This window comes from Anarhichas minor, unplaced genomic scaffold, assembly GCF_050575085.1.
Source record: "Anarhichas minor isolate MPS153535 unplaced genomic scaffold, ASM5057508v1 ptg000062l, whole genome shotgun sequence".
NCBI classification, from domain to species: Eukaryota; Metazoa; Chordata; class Actinopteri; order Perciformes; family Anarhichadidae; genus Anarhichas; species Anarhichas minor.
The window spans coordinates 9,714,407-9,735,162 of record NW_027466508.1 but is presented as its reverse complement, the minus strand read 5'-3'; the positions used below and the strand labels follow the sequence as shown (position 1 = coordinate 9,735,162).

Below are 20,756 nucleotides of genomic sequence, written 5' to 3'. Positions count from 1 at the left end.
GATAAAAACATGAAATTCAAGGCATTAAAGACAAACTGACTGACTTTACCACAAACGCACATGCAGGAAGTTCGCTTTTGGACAGTTTGGGATAGTCTGCACCTGCCGACCTGCCCGTGTTTCCAGACAAATACTCTTCTATGTATTGTATTAACTTGCAACAGCTCAAGCCGTCGGGTTTTTCGTACGGTATGGCTGGCTGTTTTTGTCGTCTGGTCGCTTGCGTCCACATGGAGGGGTTCGGGATGGCTGACAAATAATTAAATAAGAACTCGTGTGGATCCGAGAGTCACCTTCCGAGTCTGGATACCGCGGGGAGATTTCAGTTGCCTCTTACATGAAACCTCCTTCCCTCTTCATCTTGGGGATCTATTTAGGAGTCTGTGCAGCGTTTTAGTTCAGAGCGCATTTGTGTCTGACTCAACGATGTGCTCCGGTGGGAAATACTTTGTGTTTTTGTTCTTGTTTAGAAGTATCCTGTCGGACCCGGGAACCACAAACCAAGGTGAGTACAAAGAGCGTCGAACCACAGACTTGGAGCAAGCGTGGATGCACCAATTTAAATATTTGAACCATTTTAAAGCATTTTTTTTTTTTTGCCCAAACAGAACGGATCCTCTGCTCACACACGCACGTTCACCCGCAAAACCCAAAGTAACTTGATGTTTTGCAATGCTTTCTTAAAACTGTCTGCAACCAGAACATTTGTCTCACTTGTTAAATACTTTCAACACACTAAGCATATTTGACATACCTTCACTGGTCTTTGGTGCCATGAAGAGTAGTGGTGTAATCTTTTCACAGGTGATTCTATTTTGTACATTAGATAATAAAATGACACCTGACTGACTAATGTGTTTTTCTTCAGGTGTTTTTCTATATCCCTCCAATGTCAATTTGTTGGTTGAACCAAACTGAGTAAGTCCCTTAGTTTTAGCTTTAAATGTCAGACAACAACAACAACAACAACAACAACAACAACAACAACAACAGAAAACACATTGAAACATGCATGCACAGCATGACAATCTAAATGGACCTTTCTGAGCTGAACCAATATGCCAGCCTTTGTTTAAGTAGACTCATCTGCCCTAACCACTGATAGCTTACACAACACCGCTTTGAAGGACTGAACATGGCAGTAATGATAATGTCTCTTAAAATATATCAGTCTGGCTCTGAATGTATCAAAAACACATGTATTCATGCAGAGCTTCCTAATGTTGGCTAAACCAAAAGATGTCAGTCTTGGTTTCAGTAAATTGAACTGTTGTCCTGATCACTGATACTGTGTTGGCTACAACACACATCTCTGAAAGACTTAACATGGCAGTATTAATACTGTACAGTTAGTCTGTCTCAAAATAGATTCATTTGACTCTGGATTTTACAAATACTGCACATCTAAAGATGTACAGCCTAGACATGAACATTAACTAAAATATGTCAGTCGCTTGTTTTTAGCAAGAGCTCAGTTGATCTGTCTCTACTCCAACTCATTGATAATATATAGATTACAACACACATTTTAGCCAGTGATTATCATGTGGTAGTTACTTTTCTCTCAAAATATATCAATCTTATTTTGAATGTGTCAAAAAAACAACAACACATTTATACATTGTTCAGCCTCTAAATGTGTTGCCTTAACCAAGATGGCAGTCTTGGTTCTAGATCTAATCTAATCCAATCATTGATACCGTGTGTCATACGACACAAATCTTTAAAACACTGAACATATCGATGTTCTCTTGCAAGTTTTTCAAGCCATTCGATCTGAAAATATATTAACTTTGCTGTATTTTATACAAAAAAACCCATTTAAAACCCATTTATGTGTGTGTGAATTCCGTGGCCTTTTTCAGTGGCTATATCTGCAGTCCTACCGATACTGTGAAATTTAGAGCACATATTAAAAGTCTAAACATGTCAGTGGAACTCATGTTTCAGAAGGTTTTCAACCGAATCAAACCTCATCTTAAAAATGTAATCAATTGCTTTGGATTCCAATGAACACACACTGAGAAACACATTTACAGCATCAAAAAGCAAAATAAATCAGACCTATAGGTTCTGTGAGCTGTTACAGACTCTGAGCTAAATCAGCCAAATTATGGATGAGGCTCTGACATTATACTTCACCTGCAAAGTCTGAATGCACAGAAACATTGCTATAGGCACCACAGACTGTAAATGTCAGCCTCTGGCATACTCTGCCAGCTATACTGATGCTTATGAGTTGCCTATTTCTGCCGCTCTGTCTCCTATGGGTCCATACATTCTTGGATGAAAATATAACAGATTTCTGTCACATGGGCAGTGTGCAGTTGCATGTATATGAGAAACAGGACATAATCATTTCATTTCCCCTCAGCCGTACTCATATCATACATTATCATAATGGAATCTGTTCTTGACATCTTCCACTTTGCACATTTGCAGAGGTCAGTTTAATATTCCTTCCTGAATGTTTAATGTTTAGGATACACATTTTCAAAGACAACAGGAACCCTTTCACTAGCCAAATGTCAAAGTCTCCTTCACTTAATTTTTCTGTGTCTTGTGCCTGTGTGTGTTTGGTGTGAGTGTGCATGTGTGTGTGTGTGTGTGTGTGTGTGTGTGCTCAGTTTTCCCAACAGGATGCCTGTCTGCCTGTGGTGGTGACAGGCTTGAAGGGGAGGGGATGCACACAGGGGAAACTTTAAAAAAACGGCAACGTGAGGAGTTTAAAATATAGTGAAATCAAATGTATACGTGTGTGTGTATGTGTGTGTGAGTTTGTTAATGAATGTCAACCACTTGGCTCAATGGGTAGAGAGGGTTGTCTGGATGGAACCGCATGGTCGGCGGTTCCATCCTTGGCTGCTACATGTCCTGTGCCGAAGTGTCCCTGAGCAAGACACTGAACCCCAGGCGCTTCTCAGTAGCCCACTGCTCCCAATAAGCTAGGGATGGGTTAAATGCAGAAGTTAAATTTCATGTATGTGTATATGATGACTCTAATTTAAAAAAAGAAAATCTTGTTTGTGTATGTCCCCTCAGACTGTGAGAAAGTGACAGAAATGAGATGTTTTTATATAACAAGGTATTTATTGGTCATATTGCAGTATATTACAGTAATCACTGTATATTACAGTAATCACTGTGTCTGGCACAAGGCTATCTCGTTGATTGGAGTGTAAACTCCTAGTTACAGTTCCTGAGCTATGATTGGACACCTGCTGTTTGGGGGAGGAGTTTGTCTGAAAGGCATTCAGTTCACAAGCAAATCTGTAGAGGCTGTCAACAGCAAATACTTGGTATTTTCTCTCGATAAATGGCTCACACATGAATCCATTACCTAAACTGCCATTTTTGCTAAACAGCTAATCACTTATCGACTAAACACTTAAACATTTCTTTGTTATGTAGTATGTATTTCTGGCATCACTGCAACAGTTCATCCCGACACATCAGTAGCATTGATGTCTTCCTCTTTAAATACAAGGATGCATGCAGCATCATCTGAATTAGATGCTGCTGTCGACTTTTATTACCATCTCATATAGAAAATAATGATTCTTGCTCTCCCAATGGCTTTCTGAAACCACATCCTGGAAACTGAAAAAAATATAGAAATGTCTGTCTCTCTGAGGGATCTCAGCCAAGTGCTTGTCTGCTTGAATATCCTCAGCCAAATACTTCAATAATTTAGGATTCTAACTTAATGCCTAGTTCTTGAGTCTTCATGAGCCACTTGCAGGGAAGATATATAGGAAACTTTTCCCAACTTTAGTCAGATGTCACCCACAGACACACGCAGCAATTTTCAGAAAACAACTGCTCAATAAAGGCTGTGTAGTGAAGAGATCTGAATGTACAGGTGGTGAGGCTTGTTTTTATAGAGAAATCACACATGTAGTGCCACTGCACAACAAAATGTTTGTATTTACTAAGAGTGGTGGGAATCATAAGTCAAAGAAATCTACCACAATGTGAAGGTAAAATAATAGACCAAACAAAGAAGATGAAACCCTTCCTTAAAGGAATAGTTTGACACTTAAGGAACAACATTTATTTGTTTGTTATACTGAGAGTTAACTGAGAAAATTGATGTCATATGGTAAATATGAAGCTGCAGCCAAGAGATGTTATCTTAGCTTAGCATAAAAACTGGAAGAAGGGGTAAACAGCTGATTCTCTCAGTAGCTAAAACATCTGGCCACCAGCCCCTCTAAAGCTCACTAATAATCATATCATATCTTGTTTGTTTAATCTGCACACAAAAATAAATCTTAAAAGAGTCAAGTTGTGGTTTTCTGTAGGGACACTGGAGTCATTGTGACGTTAACAGTGACTTTGTTTCTGTTCAGTGTCAGGTACTACGTATGTTTAGTCTGTTTCTGGTACACATTTTTTTGTTCAGTTTGGTTCAAAACTAGGCCTATGCAAGTTATTAAGATTAATAGCTCAACAACCACCTACAGGAGAGTTACCACGTTGTGATTGTGGTGGTTTTCAGTGAGCTTTTAGCAACTGAATACACTCAGCTCATCTTTAGGATTCATTTGTACTGAACACCTCACTCAGCAAGCGTAGATATCGACGAGATATCAAAAGAGAAACTGTTGCGATTTACTGCTATATAGATTATTTGTGCCCATATTCAAAAATGTGACTCTTCCTATGGTCCTATAGAAAGGTTGCGGATTATTATGCTTCCAGACACAATACCCAGACAAGAGTAATGTGATTTGTCCTCCTGATAAATACTCGTCGGCATACGTGTGTGTGTGTGTGTGTGTGCGCTTTGAGTGAGAAAATATGTGTATCAAATTCAGCACTATGGTCTTGGGTCATCTATTATTTCCTGGCTCCTACAGTTGCAGGAATTCAATTATGTTATGACTACATTACCTTGTGTTTGGGTGTGTGTATGAGAGGGACGGACAGACAGTGAAGGGAGTTGGTGGGAAAAGTTTGCCACTGTCAAACATGCTATGGAACATTTCTCATGATTATGAAAGATTGTTTTTGTAATTTTGTCAGAAATCAATATCTCTCTTTCTTTGTCTGTCTTGCAGTCTGTCTCCCTCCCTCTCTCCACGTCCTCCTTTTAAACAGAAACGAGGCCATCTTATTATACTTCTGCCCTTAATTACCAGCAGGGGATCAAGGCTTAATGAAGTCTCTGTAAATACTGAAGGGGTTCATTTAGTCTCATCAAATTGTGTCTTCTCTGGTGAGCTGACTTGTTCTTAAAACAGTGCAACGGCATTGAATTAATCCAGATTTGGCAATGTCGGGAGTGACAGGTCGTCTGAAGATGTGACTCTTTGGTCTGTAGTGTCGACCGCTGAAGTGGGACGCACTTTATCGATAGAGATTGTAATTAACTGGCTGTGTGGAGACAAAGGAAATTGCACATTCATCATATGAAATTGGCTCAGGGGGTTCAGCAAGGGCCAGATAATGGCTCTCCTCATGCCTGAGCCGTGACCAGAGTGCAGACAGCTCTAGATTGTCACACTTGTATGTGGACAATGTGCTCACGGTTGCACGCAAAGAAACAAAGTTGTTAACATGATCAAACAAAAACACCACCAAACACTGATGCTGAGATTAGATTATAGTTTTTAAAATTCAGATTGGCTATCAGAGCGATACATTCAAGACATATCGGACGTAAACGTTGGACCTGGACCAATCAGAGGTGACGTCGTATAAGTTGCAAAACTAGGCCTTTTGGTTGGAAGTGTCCCAGTCGCCGAGTCTTTTATTTTCCACTAATGCACATTCACTGGATAAAATAAGCGATACCCCAAGTCTGCCATTGTTGGGCGGATATTGTTCAGTCTAAAGTCGACATAAGGCAGACTGGTGTGAACACACGCTTAACCCAAAATGCAAGTATGGTTGAAGTGAGCGTGAGCGTGCCTTATTATAATATATGTCTTGTCTTGTTTTACCTTCTGCCACGTGGTTTAGTTTAGGGCACGATCATAACAATTAATAAAACATCAAATGCTAAATGAAGGTCTGTGACGGAAAAAAAACCCCTCTGGTCTCCTGAATGAAAGACTTGCCATACGTCCATTCACCTCCACACTGTGCTTTATTGCCTTGCTGTATATAGCCTACACTACTTCCAGCATTGGCACTGATAATTGGAACTGGACCTAAATTGTGAGGAATCATCCAATATGGGCGTACTTTTTAGGGCATAATTATGAAACCCCCTTCTTATCTTGGCAAGATAAACCCTGCGTAGCATTCAAATGCTACGATTGGCCAGGCTTTTATGCTCGTGCAAGGTACCGGAATCCCGATTTGTTCAAGTACTATGCCCCGAAGAATGAGCCATCCTGACCCTAACGTCTAATCTCAACCAGCTACACAGGGCAGTTGCCGCCAAGAGAAGCTTTATGATTCAAAATTACACAATCTCGGGCTGTTATATCACGTGACAGGATGATATCAATTGGCTCAAGCGGGAACTTCAGTTCTCTGAAGAATATGATACTGTTCATAAAGGTTTGCTGTATTTGTCCTTTATCTTTCCCTTTATTCATCTCTGACTTATCTTTGATGTCATGAAGACAGAACACTCCTGACCTCTGAGAGGCAGAGTACTAATCACCCAGACTTCCAGATGGAGGGCGGATCTGTGTTAGTGTTGGTGTTGTCCTGGACTTTCCTAAGAGCTGTTGTTCATAGGTGGTTGGATCTGATAAGGGCTTTACTGCTCTGTCAGCTCCTCATTGACAGCTTGATAACTATTGTCTGCTCTCTTCCCATTTTGTCACCTCCATTTCTCTTCTTTTTCAAATTCACTGTCCAACCTCTCTCGCTCTCTCTCTCTTCCCCTCTCTGCTCTCTCCTGTCACTCTTTGTGCTTAAACTGTCGTTCTTCCAACTTTTCATCACCATTTTACATGACTTTATTTTGCCCCGCTCTCTCTCTCTCTCTCTCTCTCTCTCTCTAGTGGTTCTGTTGGACACTACGACAGTGCTAGGAGAGCTGGACTGGAAGACCTATCCTGTCAATGGGGTGAGTGACATTAGCATTTCTTAAGCAGTTTGGGGCTTTTGAACAAACTTACTCTATATACATCGATACAAACTTGAATATAACCAGTAAAACAAGTTAGCAAATTGAATAATTTACACACAAATTAAATGAAAAGGTTTGATGTACCAAATGTACTCATTAAGTTGAGAATATTTTAGACCTGAACTTCCAAACTGTCCTAACCGGATCTACAACCCTTTCTTTCCAAAACTGAGCCCTTCAGCCTGAGTAGTCAATGTTGTTAAAATGTTGTGCTTAAGTCAGATACAAGCAGAAGAAAGGACCTTGGGTCTCATTAAAAACATAACCAGCTGGTTACATATTTTACATGGCAACCTTCCTGACAGTAATCAGACCAATGTGCCATCCATTTGGTGATTTGTTGGTCAAAAATGTCTATATGGTTAAAACCATGTGGTTGAAAAGTGAACTATTTTGAAGATGTCCGAGTTTCAATTAAATGTTTCAACAGTCTTTTAATGCTTTCCTTCAACATGGGCATCATCTCAATCAGCCGAGGCACGTGGAATGGATTATTATGTGACCGTAGATTAGCATTGATGTTTGCCGTCTAGGCCCTGACCTCACCGACACAAGGAAGCACCAAGCATAACACAGCAGAGAGCTGAAAGACTTAAGCTTTGCTTCATTTGAATGAAAAGCTGTTTAAAGGAATGCTTCTCTCCCAAAATGAGCATTTGCATATCAATTACTCACCCTGTGTTTCCATGAATTCTTGTTTTTCTCGCATGCCTCCATGGTGAACGAACGATCAAAAAACTGAGAAAATTTGTGATGAATCGAAGTAGATGGCCAGTTCAACAACAGCAAAGCTAGCTCAGCACTTCACTATTTAATACACTTTGGACTTCCGAGTACAAGTAGCACGCCTGCGCAAGTCTGAGACCGTTTATGCAGAAGTGTTCTAAATAATAAGGTTTTAGAGTAGATGTATGTGTTTGGAAAGAAGTGAGCAAACGACCGGATGAATGAGACTTTACTGCACTAATATACTGCAAGATTTGTATCCGAGTTTGTAGATGGATATTTAATTTAATTTAACAGTGAAAGCAAATGGAGCTGCCATTTCCGGAGGCGGTTTTTCCAAATCCTCCGTAGACGGTAGAGAGTGATTAGACACTTGTATAAAGTTACTAAGGCATGATCAGGGACATGGAAAACTGGGTTACTCTATGTCCAATACAAACATCATATCCTGCATATGATTAAGGACAAAATGGATTTATATCAACTGTGTGCATGTAAACACTCCAGACCTAAAAGGCGGGATTTCCACAAGTTTCTTGTGATGTTTTTAGTGACAACCAGTTTGAGCTTGACATCATGAACCCTTCAGACAGCACGTAGCAGGTCCTGCCTTATTACAGCTTTTAACATGATTATTAATGCAGATGGGTTCAGCAATTTAAACAATACTGGCATAATGTTACTGGTAGGATATTGCTATTTAAACATCAAGTTATTTTTCCTGTGCTCCCCCTTACATCAACTCTTTTCACAAACAATGCACAATTAAAATATATATAAGAATACACAAACTAGACTTTTAGAGACCATTTCTGAAACGCAAAGGCAGAATAAATCTCCTAAAACACAAACATCTTGATTTAATAGTCTCTGGGTTTCTCCGCTGGTGTTTTTTATTAAACACACACAACAATGTTTATATGCAATGAATACAGAGTTGATCAAGCCTTTAGAACGTCTAGATATTAAACTAATTTAATTGTAGCATATCAGTCTTACATGGCTAAGCCTGAAGGGAAAATGCTGTAGATTTCATTCTTACAAATATTTCAGCTGCGACTGCAACCACCAGCAACAACAATAATTTGTCCATGATGTTGTGTCTAATTTGGGACACGAGGTGGTGGCGAGACTGTTTGTGCTTTCAGGCTATTATTAAAAGTGTAATAAATCCTTTGGAGCAAAACCAGTAACAAAATACTGAGATATTTTCAGGGCCAAATATCAATATTGCAACAGCTTCTCCTCCCTTGCACATTGCCTACACAGGTTTTTGCTATGGGGAGCAACAATGTCATTAATTGGTTGAACACAAACACGACGCCACCACCCAGATTCACATCGAATCAATAATTCATTACTACTACAGAGATTTAATGATATTTTCATAAGACCTCTCTGTGTCTTTTCCCCTTAGTCTGACAATGACAAATTGTCTTATTTTAATCTAAACCTCATACCTCTCAGCCTCCACCATTGTTGGTAACACGACAGTATCTGTGTGCAATGTAGGTACAGGTGTGTGTGTGTGTGTGTAACATCCTGATGTCTTTTTTAACACTTATGAAACGATGATTCTCACAGTAGAATTTCACCTAAAATGGGATTTCTTTTCTTTTTACTAATACCATAATATTTTTGGTAGTGAGTTCATCTGAAAGTGGCTTTAAGTGACTCACTGGTCAATCATATCCTAAGCTGAGGAAACACTAGCTTTTGTAGTATTGGTTTAACCAGGTAACCATGAGAACTCCTTCCAAGGTAAAAGTTTACTGAGAGATTTAGCTTTCTGTGCAAGCTAAAAGTGGCTGATGTGACAGTGATGGTCAATGTGTCTGCCCAGACAGCTCTCTCCGGGCTGTTCTCATGCACTGTTTGTAGCTCTACCCACGAAAAGTCATGCTCTATAATTTGTATATGACCCATGCGAGGGTCCAAGGAAAGAAGATGTCGTATGTTGCAGAGATTGTAAAGTCCGCTGAGGCAAATGTATGATATTGGGCTGTACAAATACAATTTTAAAATATTAAAGGTCAATAAACCCATCTTCACTAAAAAGATTAGAACTTTAAGGGCTTTTCTTCAATCATATGGCCTTAAAGGATGAATGTGTCCTTTTGACTATGAGACAGGCAATATTAGGGGTTTCCATCTTTACAAACTTGGTCCACTGCTTTTGTGATTAGAGCTTAAACACTGATGATCCAAATCCACACATAATGATGATAAATGATCAGATGTATGTATTATTTTTGGTTGGTATTCACAACCTGTTTCTCACATATTCTGTGATATTGCGAAAAGTAATTGGCCAGTGTCAGTATGTGAGTATGAATTATTAAAATGATCCTATACTGTAGTTTATAGGTTGAGGCCAAATGCAAAAGCTCCACTGAAGGGTCTAAGTATTGTTCGGCATTTAAAGCACTGAATTAGCATTACATCTTCACTTTAAATGGCACCTCTTTTGCTCCCTTTCTCTTGCTCTCTCTTTTCTCACAGTTCACCCACTGCCAACATTCACAGTGTCGTTCAATAACACACACAAGCCATGAGTAGGCGAGGAAAGGCAACTAAAGGTGGGAAGAGCAGTCGTTGTGTGAGGCAAAAGTAAAACGTACTACAGCAGACTTGTGTTGAACTTAGAAATAAATCTAAAGTTCTGGTCACACTTTCTATAGCGCTACTTCCAGCAAAGTTCTCAGAGAAATAAACGGTCAAGACATATTTCACGATGACGCTAAATGAAAAACTTAACCACCTAATTGAATATTGGCTTTATAAACTGACACTTACATTCAATTTCTTTCTGTTTCATTATTAATGAAGTTGATTGAAGTCGGTTGATCCACGTGACCTCACCGCTAGTGAAGGGACAGGCTTCTGTTAGTTAGCCTGGTCTCTATATCACTGATTTAGAAGACGATCTATTTATCTGTGAGGAACATGTTTCATCTAAGCCTCTTTTCAGTGATGAACAACCTGCAGCACAACTTTACATTGACCGACTTCAGTGGCTGTCAAAGTTTTCTGTCAGGAGCTGAGTGCAGACCTTAAGCTGCCAGGAGCCATGGTCCAAAAAAACACATCGTAACACGTACAGTTAGAAATTCACCACAAGTTTTTAATGTCTGAATATCTCTACACAATGATAGGGCTTGACAACTGCTTCTGAATGACATGAAGAAGGCTCGTTTGTGTCTCTGTGAAGTCAATGAGGGGGCTGATACAAGCTGTTATCATCAATTTTCAAAGCAGGATGCAGAATGCTACTTTTCTTGAGAGGTAGGAATCCTCCCTGAAGCCACAACGGGAGGTGGAAACGGCATATTGGGACTTACATGCACAGGTTTCAGCCGTTCTGTCCAGCATTGAGTCCTGGGGACAAAAACTGTACGCAGAGGAGAAATGAGAGAAAGCAGGCTGCACTGTGTTCAACAGCATCCAGGTCAAACATTGTGCATCGTCATTTTTTATACTGGTTTTTAATCAATTGTGTTTAAGCCGTCACAGGCACAAATAAATCAACTAAAAATAAGTAACAGAAACACAGATTAATTATAGTGGTATTTCCATTTCATGACCAATTTTCAAAAGGCAAATGATAGTCAAAGTAAAGTGACATCATAATCCTACATTGAAAACTTATTTTTAGATTTGTAGGAGATATTCAATTAAGTCAATTAAGTTAGAGGCACTGTCGGCTGATCATCACATTTAATATGGCCATACAGTGTGTCTCCTGTGGTAACATGACAAAAGGGATTCAAAAAGGATTTAATTTTTTATTAGTGTTAAATTTGCACAGCGCATGCAAATGAGGTTGCAGAGGCTCAAAGAGCAGCTGAAACACAAATCGCAATATGTTGTGCAGTCCTGCATCAAACAAGCTGATCGGTTCATAGAACCTTCTGTCACCATGCATGTTCAAATCAGAAAGAAAAATATAGTTACATTAGTACAAGTGTAAAAAAATTAAATCAGCTACACAAGAGAACTCTATGTTTTTCTACATGCATACATGATTAGCATCTTCCACTCTTAACGTATAAGACCTATCACTGCAGCCACAAGTGCTAATCCACTCAGCACCGCTCCACTATATTAACACAGCTGCCGTATGGAACTGAGCAGCTGCTATGTGTCTTTCCACTTTACGTCTGAAGATGGACTGAAACTCTTCAAGTAAATGATCATCGATGAAGGAATTTTATTTTATTGGTTTATTTGATAGTACAGTGGGACAGTTGATAGTTTGATAGGGACAGTGCACATTAATAAAAACATTTCTGTAAATGCGCCAGAGTTAGCCAAAAGGCTATTTTTCATCTGTAGTCCCAAGAGGCAGATGTTACAAAATAAAGCTAAAAACAGATTATAAGATTACATTTGAAAGGTTATACAATATTGACGCTTTACAATGCGTGCACAAACAATGAAAAAAGTGAGAATATTAATATACGTAGTATCATCATTCAGGAGACTCTTATACATTGTCAAGTACTAACAAGACATGCAACACAGACGCCCTCAAAGTCAACACACATAAAGCAAATAAAATGAGGGATAACTATGTAAAAATAGATATATGTTAGACACTAAAAAAAATCCATGTCAGAGGCACAAAACATAAAAGCATGCAGAGTATGTGAAATATATAAATCAGTCAGACACAGCTAAACAACAATAAAATACATGCATGCAGGTAGATGAGGGTCGAATGGCAAATTCAAGACAGACAGACAGGCGACAACACACAGATCGAATAATGATCTTCCATGATTCTCCCACTCTCTCTTCTAAATCATCGTCTGTATGCAGACAACGTCGTCATTTATTTCTGTGTTGCAAACTTTGTTAAAATCTCTTTGGACGTGGAGTCCTAAACAAGCAAAAGTCAAGAGGACACTTCATATGGGGCAGGTCTAATTGTAGTGTAAGTGCCGTTGTGTTAATATGAGGTGTCTTAATTGCTTTTTGGATCAAGTGGGGACATTTTAACAAACTCAAGGGTCACGATGCCAAACTAACAAATTAGACCCAAAATTGTTTTTTGCATTAATCAAGGTTTTCAGTATTTCATCACAGGGGACGCCTCCACACTAAGTAACAGTGAGCAGGTCAGTTTCAGAGAACCTGGTATTGCACTCCCATATTGCAATATTAATGTTAGTTTAATACATTAATTAGTTCCACACCTTGTACTCAAAACCTGGTATCTGTCTGCTACAGTCTGCTAAGCTCGGGGCTAATAGGCAGAGTGATTAGTAGGTGCATATCTGATCGCCTCAGAGAGCGTGGGCTGCAGCTCATCTTTCAAACTCTGGGTTTGCATTTGTTTTCTCTGCTCTGAACCATGCCACATCCCAAGGGGGCATTTTAGAACACAGAGGCACACAGAGTGACAAATTACCATTTTCTCTTGTTTGTATGCATAATGGAACTTCAATTACTTAATGCTGATCTTATGCAAACCAGAAAGCCTGTTTTCTGTAAAGATGCAACGTTTCTGTTTCTGCACTGTAAGGAGGGCACTGAAATGACTAAATATAGAGTGCATATGTTGAAGAAACTCCTCTCGAGTGTGTGAGTCTTAAAGCTTAAAGTCAAATTCCTTTCTGTGACTTGTGACTTCTAAAGCATTTCCTCTTTCACACACTAGCAGAAAACCTCAGAAATAACAGGCTGACTGGCATGTGACAATTCACTGCACAGCCCTCACGGTACAACACAAGACTGATCCTCACTTTGGTGAACACAGATGAGCGTTTGAATTTTCAGCCATGCTAGCGGCTGTGATGGCAATGTCGGTCTGTCAGTCGGTCAACCACTTTGGTCCCGCTGGAAATATTTCAACAGCTTTCTGATTTAGCCATGGGATTACCTGTGAATATCCAAGTTCCCTTGAGAATACATTCTAATGACTCTGGCGATCTTCTGACCTCTAGCACAGTCGGCCAGATGAGGATATGTAAAAACATTGAACCGCTGACCTTTCATGTCGGTCCATCATCAGGTCAAAGTTTCAGCCGATCCAATACTTTGGTTTATGACCAAATACCTGAAAAACTATAGACATTCCCATCAGCCTCAGCTGTAATTTGCTAATTAGAAAATGTTAGCATGCTAACAAGCTAAACTAAGATAGTACACACTAACATGCTAGCATTATTATTGTAAGCATGTTAGCATGCTAATATGAGCATTTAGCTCGAAGCACCACCACAGCGCTGAAAAAGATACGTTCACATTTTTGGCCCATACGAACATTAGAACAGTTTCTGCTTGCTGTGACCATAAAACAAATTAGTTGAATTAAATGTTGATTATATAATTAAATATATCATGATCAAATACCAAGAAGTTGCTCCTCCAGTTCCAACAGCAATGATATATGCATGATTACTACCTCAGAGTCCACTTATCATAAAGGCACGGGCACAGTATTATTGTCTGGCTGGAGTTCCGAATGAAAGAGGAAGTGATTATGATTGATTAATCATTAGCCACTGGGTGTCTATAGAGCTAATTTAGATAGCTTAATTAATATTAGATTAATTGCTTTTGCACTGTACGCTCAAGTCAAGGTTAAGGTGTTATTGAATAATTTATATTTGAAAACACTCTACCTCAATTGTTTTAATTTCCTTTACAACGCAACTCTGCCTGTCATCTGCCTTCCTTGGGTCTCTCTTTGTGCAACACCTTTAAGATATAACATAATTGAGGACTGTGCAGTGTGTCTGTAGGTGTGTGTTTCTGTGTGTGTGTGTGTGTGTGTGTGTGTGTGTGTTGGTTGGTGTGTTCTAATATGAAAAAGTATACATATCACATTCAACACAGAAGCTTTGGATGATTTTCTCCTATTGAACATCCCGTTTTGTAGAAATCACGAATACAGAATTTCACAATGTAGGTATCAGCGTAGTGGCAAGTGAAAGTCCGTCTTAAATCTTGGAGAAGGCTTCGGTCATCTTTATCTTGGAGAAGAATAGGACAAAAAAATATGAGTAAATGCAAAAGTTGAATCACATAATCTGTGATATTAACAATAAAAATATAATTTCTCTCTTTATATGTATAGTCTATATTTAGTTTTGAATTAACCTGCATTTGTTCAAAACACTTGACATTGTACATTTCTTGTATTTATGCAATCCGAGCCCGTCTTTTTAGGCAACATGCACCCACCCAACAAAACAATGAACTTTTCAAAATGTACTCTGTTGGGGAGGAGTATGTATAAACTAACACGAGCCTCTAGCATGAGCTTCCTTGACCGTTACTTTCTGAACCCTCTCTGCATGTCAAACGAAGAGGAATGTACAGACTGAACTTCAAGGTAAGAATATAAAATTAAGTAGTTGGTTAAATATTGTAGTCTTTCCAGTTTTCGTATTGTAATTTAAAGCTAACAATTAACGAGCAAATGGTTATAATATAGTTTCTTCTAGTTTAGATTGAAGGTAACGTTAGCAAGTGGCTTTAAAATATTTGCCTGTAGTGTAATTTGAAGCTATTCTGTCAATAAAATAGTTGCTTTTTGTGTTTTTGAAGCTACCATTAGCAAGTAGTTAGCTTCAAGATAGTTGCTTCTGCTGTAATTTGAAACTAGCTATAGCATGTGGCTACAAACTAGTGTCTGTAATGTAATTTGAAGCTGAAGTTAGCAAGTGGATAGAGAGTGACCTACCCTAGGTTAGAGACCAAGGGACATCGAAGTGCACAGCCTACAATTTGCTTGATAGACAGAGTATACTTATTCCACATGCAGCAAAACGTTTTTCTCTGTGTAGCTACTGGCATGGTATGTATGTGAGGTCTAAGTGAATATTTGAATATCAAAAGTGGCTCATATTCTTCTATGTTTCTCTGTGTGCATGCCAGGGTCCCCTCAAGGTGCAGTGTGAATGCAGAGTTGCGCTTCCATAAGGCTGAAGTGTTGCCAGGCTTGTCCATGGTGGTGGCTCAGTGAGAACGACCGAGTGAGGTGTAAAGTTGACAATGGACTCTGAGTAAGCAAGCAACCTGCAGCACAGCTGACCTTTGGCCTTGGACTGCTCTCTCTTCTTCCCAGCCTCTATAACACGGATTGTTTCCCTCCCGCCTTAACCACTACGAGCACAGATATTTCACCTTTGGATTTTCAGCGTATTTATATGATAATAAACTGAGTTTTAAACCTTTCCTGTGATGTGGTCTTTTGCGCCTTGGTGAGACTGGTTGGTGAGATCTAGAATCTGAATGCCCACGTCCAAGTATACGTCGGATGCTGCGGTTGTGTAACTTTGTGGTTCACAAGGGCTGAGCTGTGCCTTAAAAAATATGTCTTCTCTTTTGGGGTTGCAGGGAAAAAGTATTAGACTCGCAGAAAGATAACCAAAAAGAGAGACAAACCAGGGTTTTGATTTTGAAAGTTTCTATTTGATACATCACAGGGCTGCATAGGCAGTGAAAAAAATGTGCAAAAGTGCTTAGAATTTGGAACATTTGGAAAAACAAAGTAGATTCCAAATCAAGTAAGTAATATGTAAATCTAAAAAATAGTAGATTTTAATTAAAGATAGACATTTGAAACTCTAGTAGATCCCTCACTAAAATATGACTAAATATACGCTAGAATAAAAAGAAGTAGTCTTGATACATGTCAACATTATAATCTAATTCAATTTTTACTTTTTTGTTATTTCAGTATATCTAGCAGGAATTGTTTTTGTAAAAGCAAAGGTCACATCCTATGCGGAAGTCTTTTACTGGATAGTGACACCCCTTTAATGTAAAATCTATTCAGTAGCTCTGTCCAAATTTAGGGGATGGATCCTGGAAAGGCAGCATTTCCAGACCAAAACCATTGTGATAGGCTGACATGATGCCCCATAGTGAGGATTTCTCCAAATGTGGTCAAGAGCCTTCTTTTGCTCACTCATGTGGCCTTACAACCCTCAGTATACCATGATACATTGTGCACCATCACTTGTTCAATGGAGCGTTTGAGTGACCTTGTTAACTAAGAGGAGAGGAAAAAGGACCCCCCCCCCCTGCGCTGCATCCTTTGGAGAATCCAGTCTCTGATAAGTGATGATAGTGATGGTTTCAAACTTGTCACTGCAGCTGACCTGATTACAATGTAAAGAGTGAGCGAGAGTGAGTGTTCTATTAATATTACTGTAAATACTGTAGAGACATAACCAAAACAAGCACTGATTTGAAATGTTGCAATGGTTGGTTCAACCATAGCTTAGGAAATTAATTCCCCTTGGTTTCCTGGGAAACAAGGAAAAATTACAGCATGTTAACAAATTGAAAGCGCACACAAGGTCTCCCATGGATCTCATGCTCTTCAGATATAATTATGTCCAGCTGTGTAACTGACACAATCTCAGCTGCCCAGTTGTTGCCACAGGAGTTGTGAGAAAGAAGTTCTGTCAATACACGTGAGGGCTTTTGAAGCTCCGATCATCACACCGTTAAAGCGGAGCAGACAAATGAGAGCGTCTGGCTGATGCAACAGCTTGAAAACATTGGTGGAACCAACTCGGTGTCTTTCAAACGTCATGTTTTCATAGAAATTAAGTTTCACTACATGCAATAGGTGGTTTCTTATGGAACGGATCTAAAAGCAGGTCATTCATGGTGCATGAATTGTAAGCTCCAAACATACAGTAGGGTCAATACTAATACATTTTCTACTAATCTTGAGCCCTTTACAAACTAATATAATACATACAGAATAACAGCCAATTGTAGTCACTCACACCAATCAACAGATTACAGTTATCTTAGGATCAGTTCACCCAAATGACACATGATAATGGCATCTATCAATTTTTCAGATTGTGCGCAATAATGTTACTCACTAAATACTTTTTAAAAAATGTATTAATATTTGCTTCCTGTATTGTTACAGTGGGATGCTATCACAGAGATGGATGAGCAGAACAGAGCCATTCACACCTTCCAGGTTTGCCACGTAATGGAACCAAACCAGAACAACTGGCTACGGTCTGGATGGATCCAGCGGCAGGTTGCACAGAAGGTCTGGACCACATATCACTTCCCTAAGACACATTTTACTTGGCAAGAAATTTGAATCCAATGAAGTAGTCTTGATTCAGAGCCTGATTGTGACATTGTCTCCAACCGCAAAGTGTCAGGGGAAAAATGGCAGACAGATGTAAAAATAAAAAAAACACATGATTTCACTCTGATAGAGAAGATTCCATTGAAGTCAATACAGAACAGTGCATGATAGATCAAAGATGGAGTATTTCTTCTTTGCACATCGACTGGATTGTCACTCATTATGTCTGAAACTGAGCTGTATCACTAACTACTGTTAGTGAGAAGACAAGTGACAAGACAAGACAGCAGTAGCCTGGTTGTGCTACTGTTGTCTTGTGAGATTTTTGATTGACTAATACATTTTTTCGTGGGTTGTATTTTACTCTTTTTACTATTACTTGTTTGTAGTTTTGTGCTGTCTTTTTTTTTACTATTTTAATTACTTTCTATTGATTCATTAATTGTTCTGATGCTTGCACCGAACTGATTTTTGTCTAACATGTAAACAAAAAGCCTACCATTGGTCAAGCAATAGGTAGAGCTGACGGCAAAATGTTTAATAGGCCTATATTTGAGATGTTAAATGAGCTTGGGATGATTTATTAATTAATCTATATTTTAACTCAGGTATATGTGGAGCTGCGTTTCACACTGAGAGACTGCAACTCCATTCCTTGGGTGTCTGGCACCTGTAAGGAAACCTTCAACCTCTTTTACCTGCAGACAGAAGAACCGCTCTCTGCAGGGACACGGTTCAGGCCTACTGACTATGCCAAGGTTGGTTATGGGAGCCGCATCATGGAAAAAAGTTCCCCGTTGTGCTACTGGTATGATTCAGTAACAACTTTGCTAATAAGGTGTTTGTTGTTGGCTTCAAGGTGGACACCATAGCAGCAGATGAGAGTTTTACACAGACAGATCTTGGAGATCGGGTTCTCCGCCTCAATACCGAGGTCAGGGAGGTGGGACCGGTGACACGGAGGGGCTTCTACTTGGCCTTCCAGGATGTGGGAGCTTGTATTGCCCTCGTGTCTGTCAAGGTCAGTGAACAGAGGCGGTGCAACTTATGTTTGCATGAAATGCAGTTATGAACTTGTCAATTCTATTTCTTTCACAAGACTGGCAGTACTTCAACTTCCTGTTTTTCCCTTTCTTATAAGGTGTTCTACAAACGCTGCCCGTCGACTTTAAGGAACCTGGCAGCATTTCCTGACACGGTGCCACATATGGACTCATCCTCTCTGGTGGAAGTAAGGGGCGCATGTGTGGAGAATGCAGAAGAGAGGGACACACCCAAATTGTACTGTGGTGCTGATGGAGACTGGCTGGTACCCCTGGGCCGCTGTGTCTGTAGTATTGGCCACGAGGAGATGGATGGCCACTGCCGGGGTAAGGAGTGTGTTTGGGTTTCTACTCATTTTAGAGCACAACAGTGAACTAAAGCTGGAAATACAGAGAAGGAATCAAATGGTGAGAGAGAAAATGGGGAGACGAGATGAGAAGGCATCGCAAAAACAGATCTCCAGGGCCTCCCCAGTCATCTGCAGCAGTTTGAGTTTACATAACTGCTATTCCCTCCTCTCATTTTAAGATCCTGCATCCTTGTCTGATCCTCTCAATCGTTCGTCATCTCTTCACAGCTCCACCCCCTGCCTCTCATCATTTTCTCTCCTCTCTTGTCCACTCTGTTTTGCTTCACTTACATGCCCTCCTTTCTCCCTCCGTGTCCTTTTATTTGCTCTGTTTTCATTTCTCCCTTTTAATTCTCACTCTTGCTGCTGTGTCTCATCACCATCCTTTTCTGCTATGAGACCCTAAACAATGTGGATAAGAAGAGATTAGTGTATGTCACCGAGTATTTTCATTTGACATTTCAAAATGGCTCTCACGAGGAACCTTCTGGACTATTTCAATTATTTGGTACAAATGGGAAAGTCTTTTTTTTAAATATAAAGCTGTTTTGGCTTTCTGCTGTTTATATGTCAGTTGTTGTCTTGATACATATCATGGTGTGGTAGATAAATGCAAACATTCACCCACATAGCATTTACATAAACACTCTAACAATCTAACAACTTTGATAAATACCACAAAGTTTATGTGAAAGGCTTTTTTTAGGATGCCTCTTCTCTAATTAGTTGTATCAGCATTATCAAAATATGGCCTTTCGTCAGCAAAACGGATTAAGAAAATGTTAAAGAAACTGTTGAGTTGTTCCAGATAGTCTTTGGCCTGGTTTCCCAATTAGACTGTGCAGACAGACTGGGGGCTAGCTGGCTAATTGCCTTCATTTGTTAGTTTCACAGCTAATTTAGCTTGCACCTATAGTCTTTTTTTAAACTCCCCCAACCCGCTCTTTAATTTACGAAGCTCAGACTTGCTGTTGTAATTAAGGCAGGTAAATGGAGCCACACTCCATGATTACAATTTAAGTGCACCTCCTGTTACTTGCTACATTTTGCCGACTTACAGAAGTCTCAGCTGGTTGGGGTGAAATTCATGTACCCCTGTGGTGATATGGTTACTCAGGTTATTACAGCGAGAACTCCAACAGTCATTAGCACAGTTGATATGTAGGGCAGGCTGTTGTATCTCCTTCATTCGCTCTGCGGGGGGTAATTCTCCTGCTCTTTTCCGTGCTTCATATTTATCCTTTGTCTCGCTTGTTCTCAATCATCTCAGAGATGTAGTTAAACAACACAGAAGCCTGTCAGGAGAGATTACTGATGAGACGGCAGCTTAGGAGCAGCACTCTCATGGTGTCCCTCGTATATGTCCTGCATCTATATTCTCCCTGTTCCTCCCCTTTGACAGTAGTTGCTTTCGATTGTACTGTAGCTGCAACAGTGTCTATCCCCTAGACTCTAGGGGATCT

At 39.7% G+C, this 20,756-nt stretch overlaps 1 protein-coding gene across 3 annotated transcripts in view; it reads left to right on the top strand.

Moving 5' to 3' along the window:
* Positions 1–426: 426 nt before the first annotated feature.
* LOC142933578 (ephrin type-A receptor 6-like) overlaps positions 427–20,756 on the top strand; it is a 50,115-nt gene continuing 29,785 nt past the window's right edge. For 2 of the 3 annotated variants that reach the window (XM_076077716.1, XM_076077715.1), the window contains exons 1-6: positions 427–505; positions 6,966–7,030; positions 17,727–17,855; positions 18,509–18,658; positions 18,760–18,921; positions 19,042–19,270. In XM_076077716.1, coding sequence (XP_075933831.1) covers positions 427–505; positions 6,966–7,030; positions 17,727–17,855; positions 18,509–18,658; positions 18,760–18,921; positions 19,042–19,270 — 814 coding nt within the window. Of the gene's footprint in view, positions 506–6,965; positions 7,031–17,726; positions 17,856–18,508; positions 18,659–18,759; positions 18,922–19,041; positions 19,271–20,756 lie in introns of those variants that run through there. The other variant, XM_076077717.1, reaches the window with a different exon arrangement.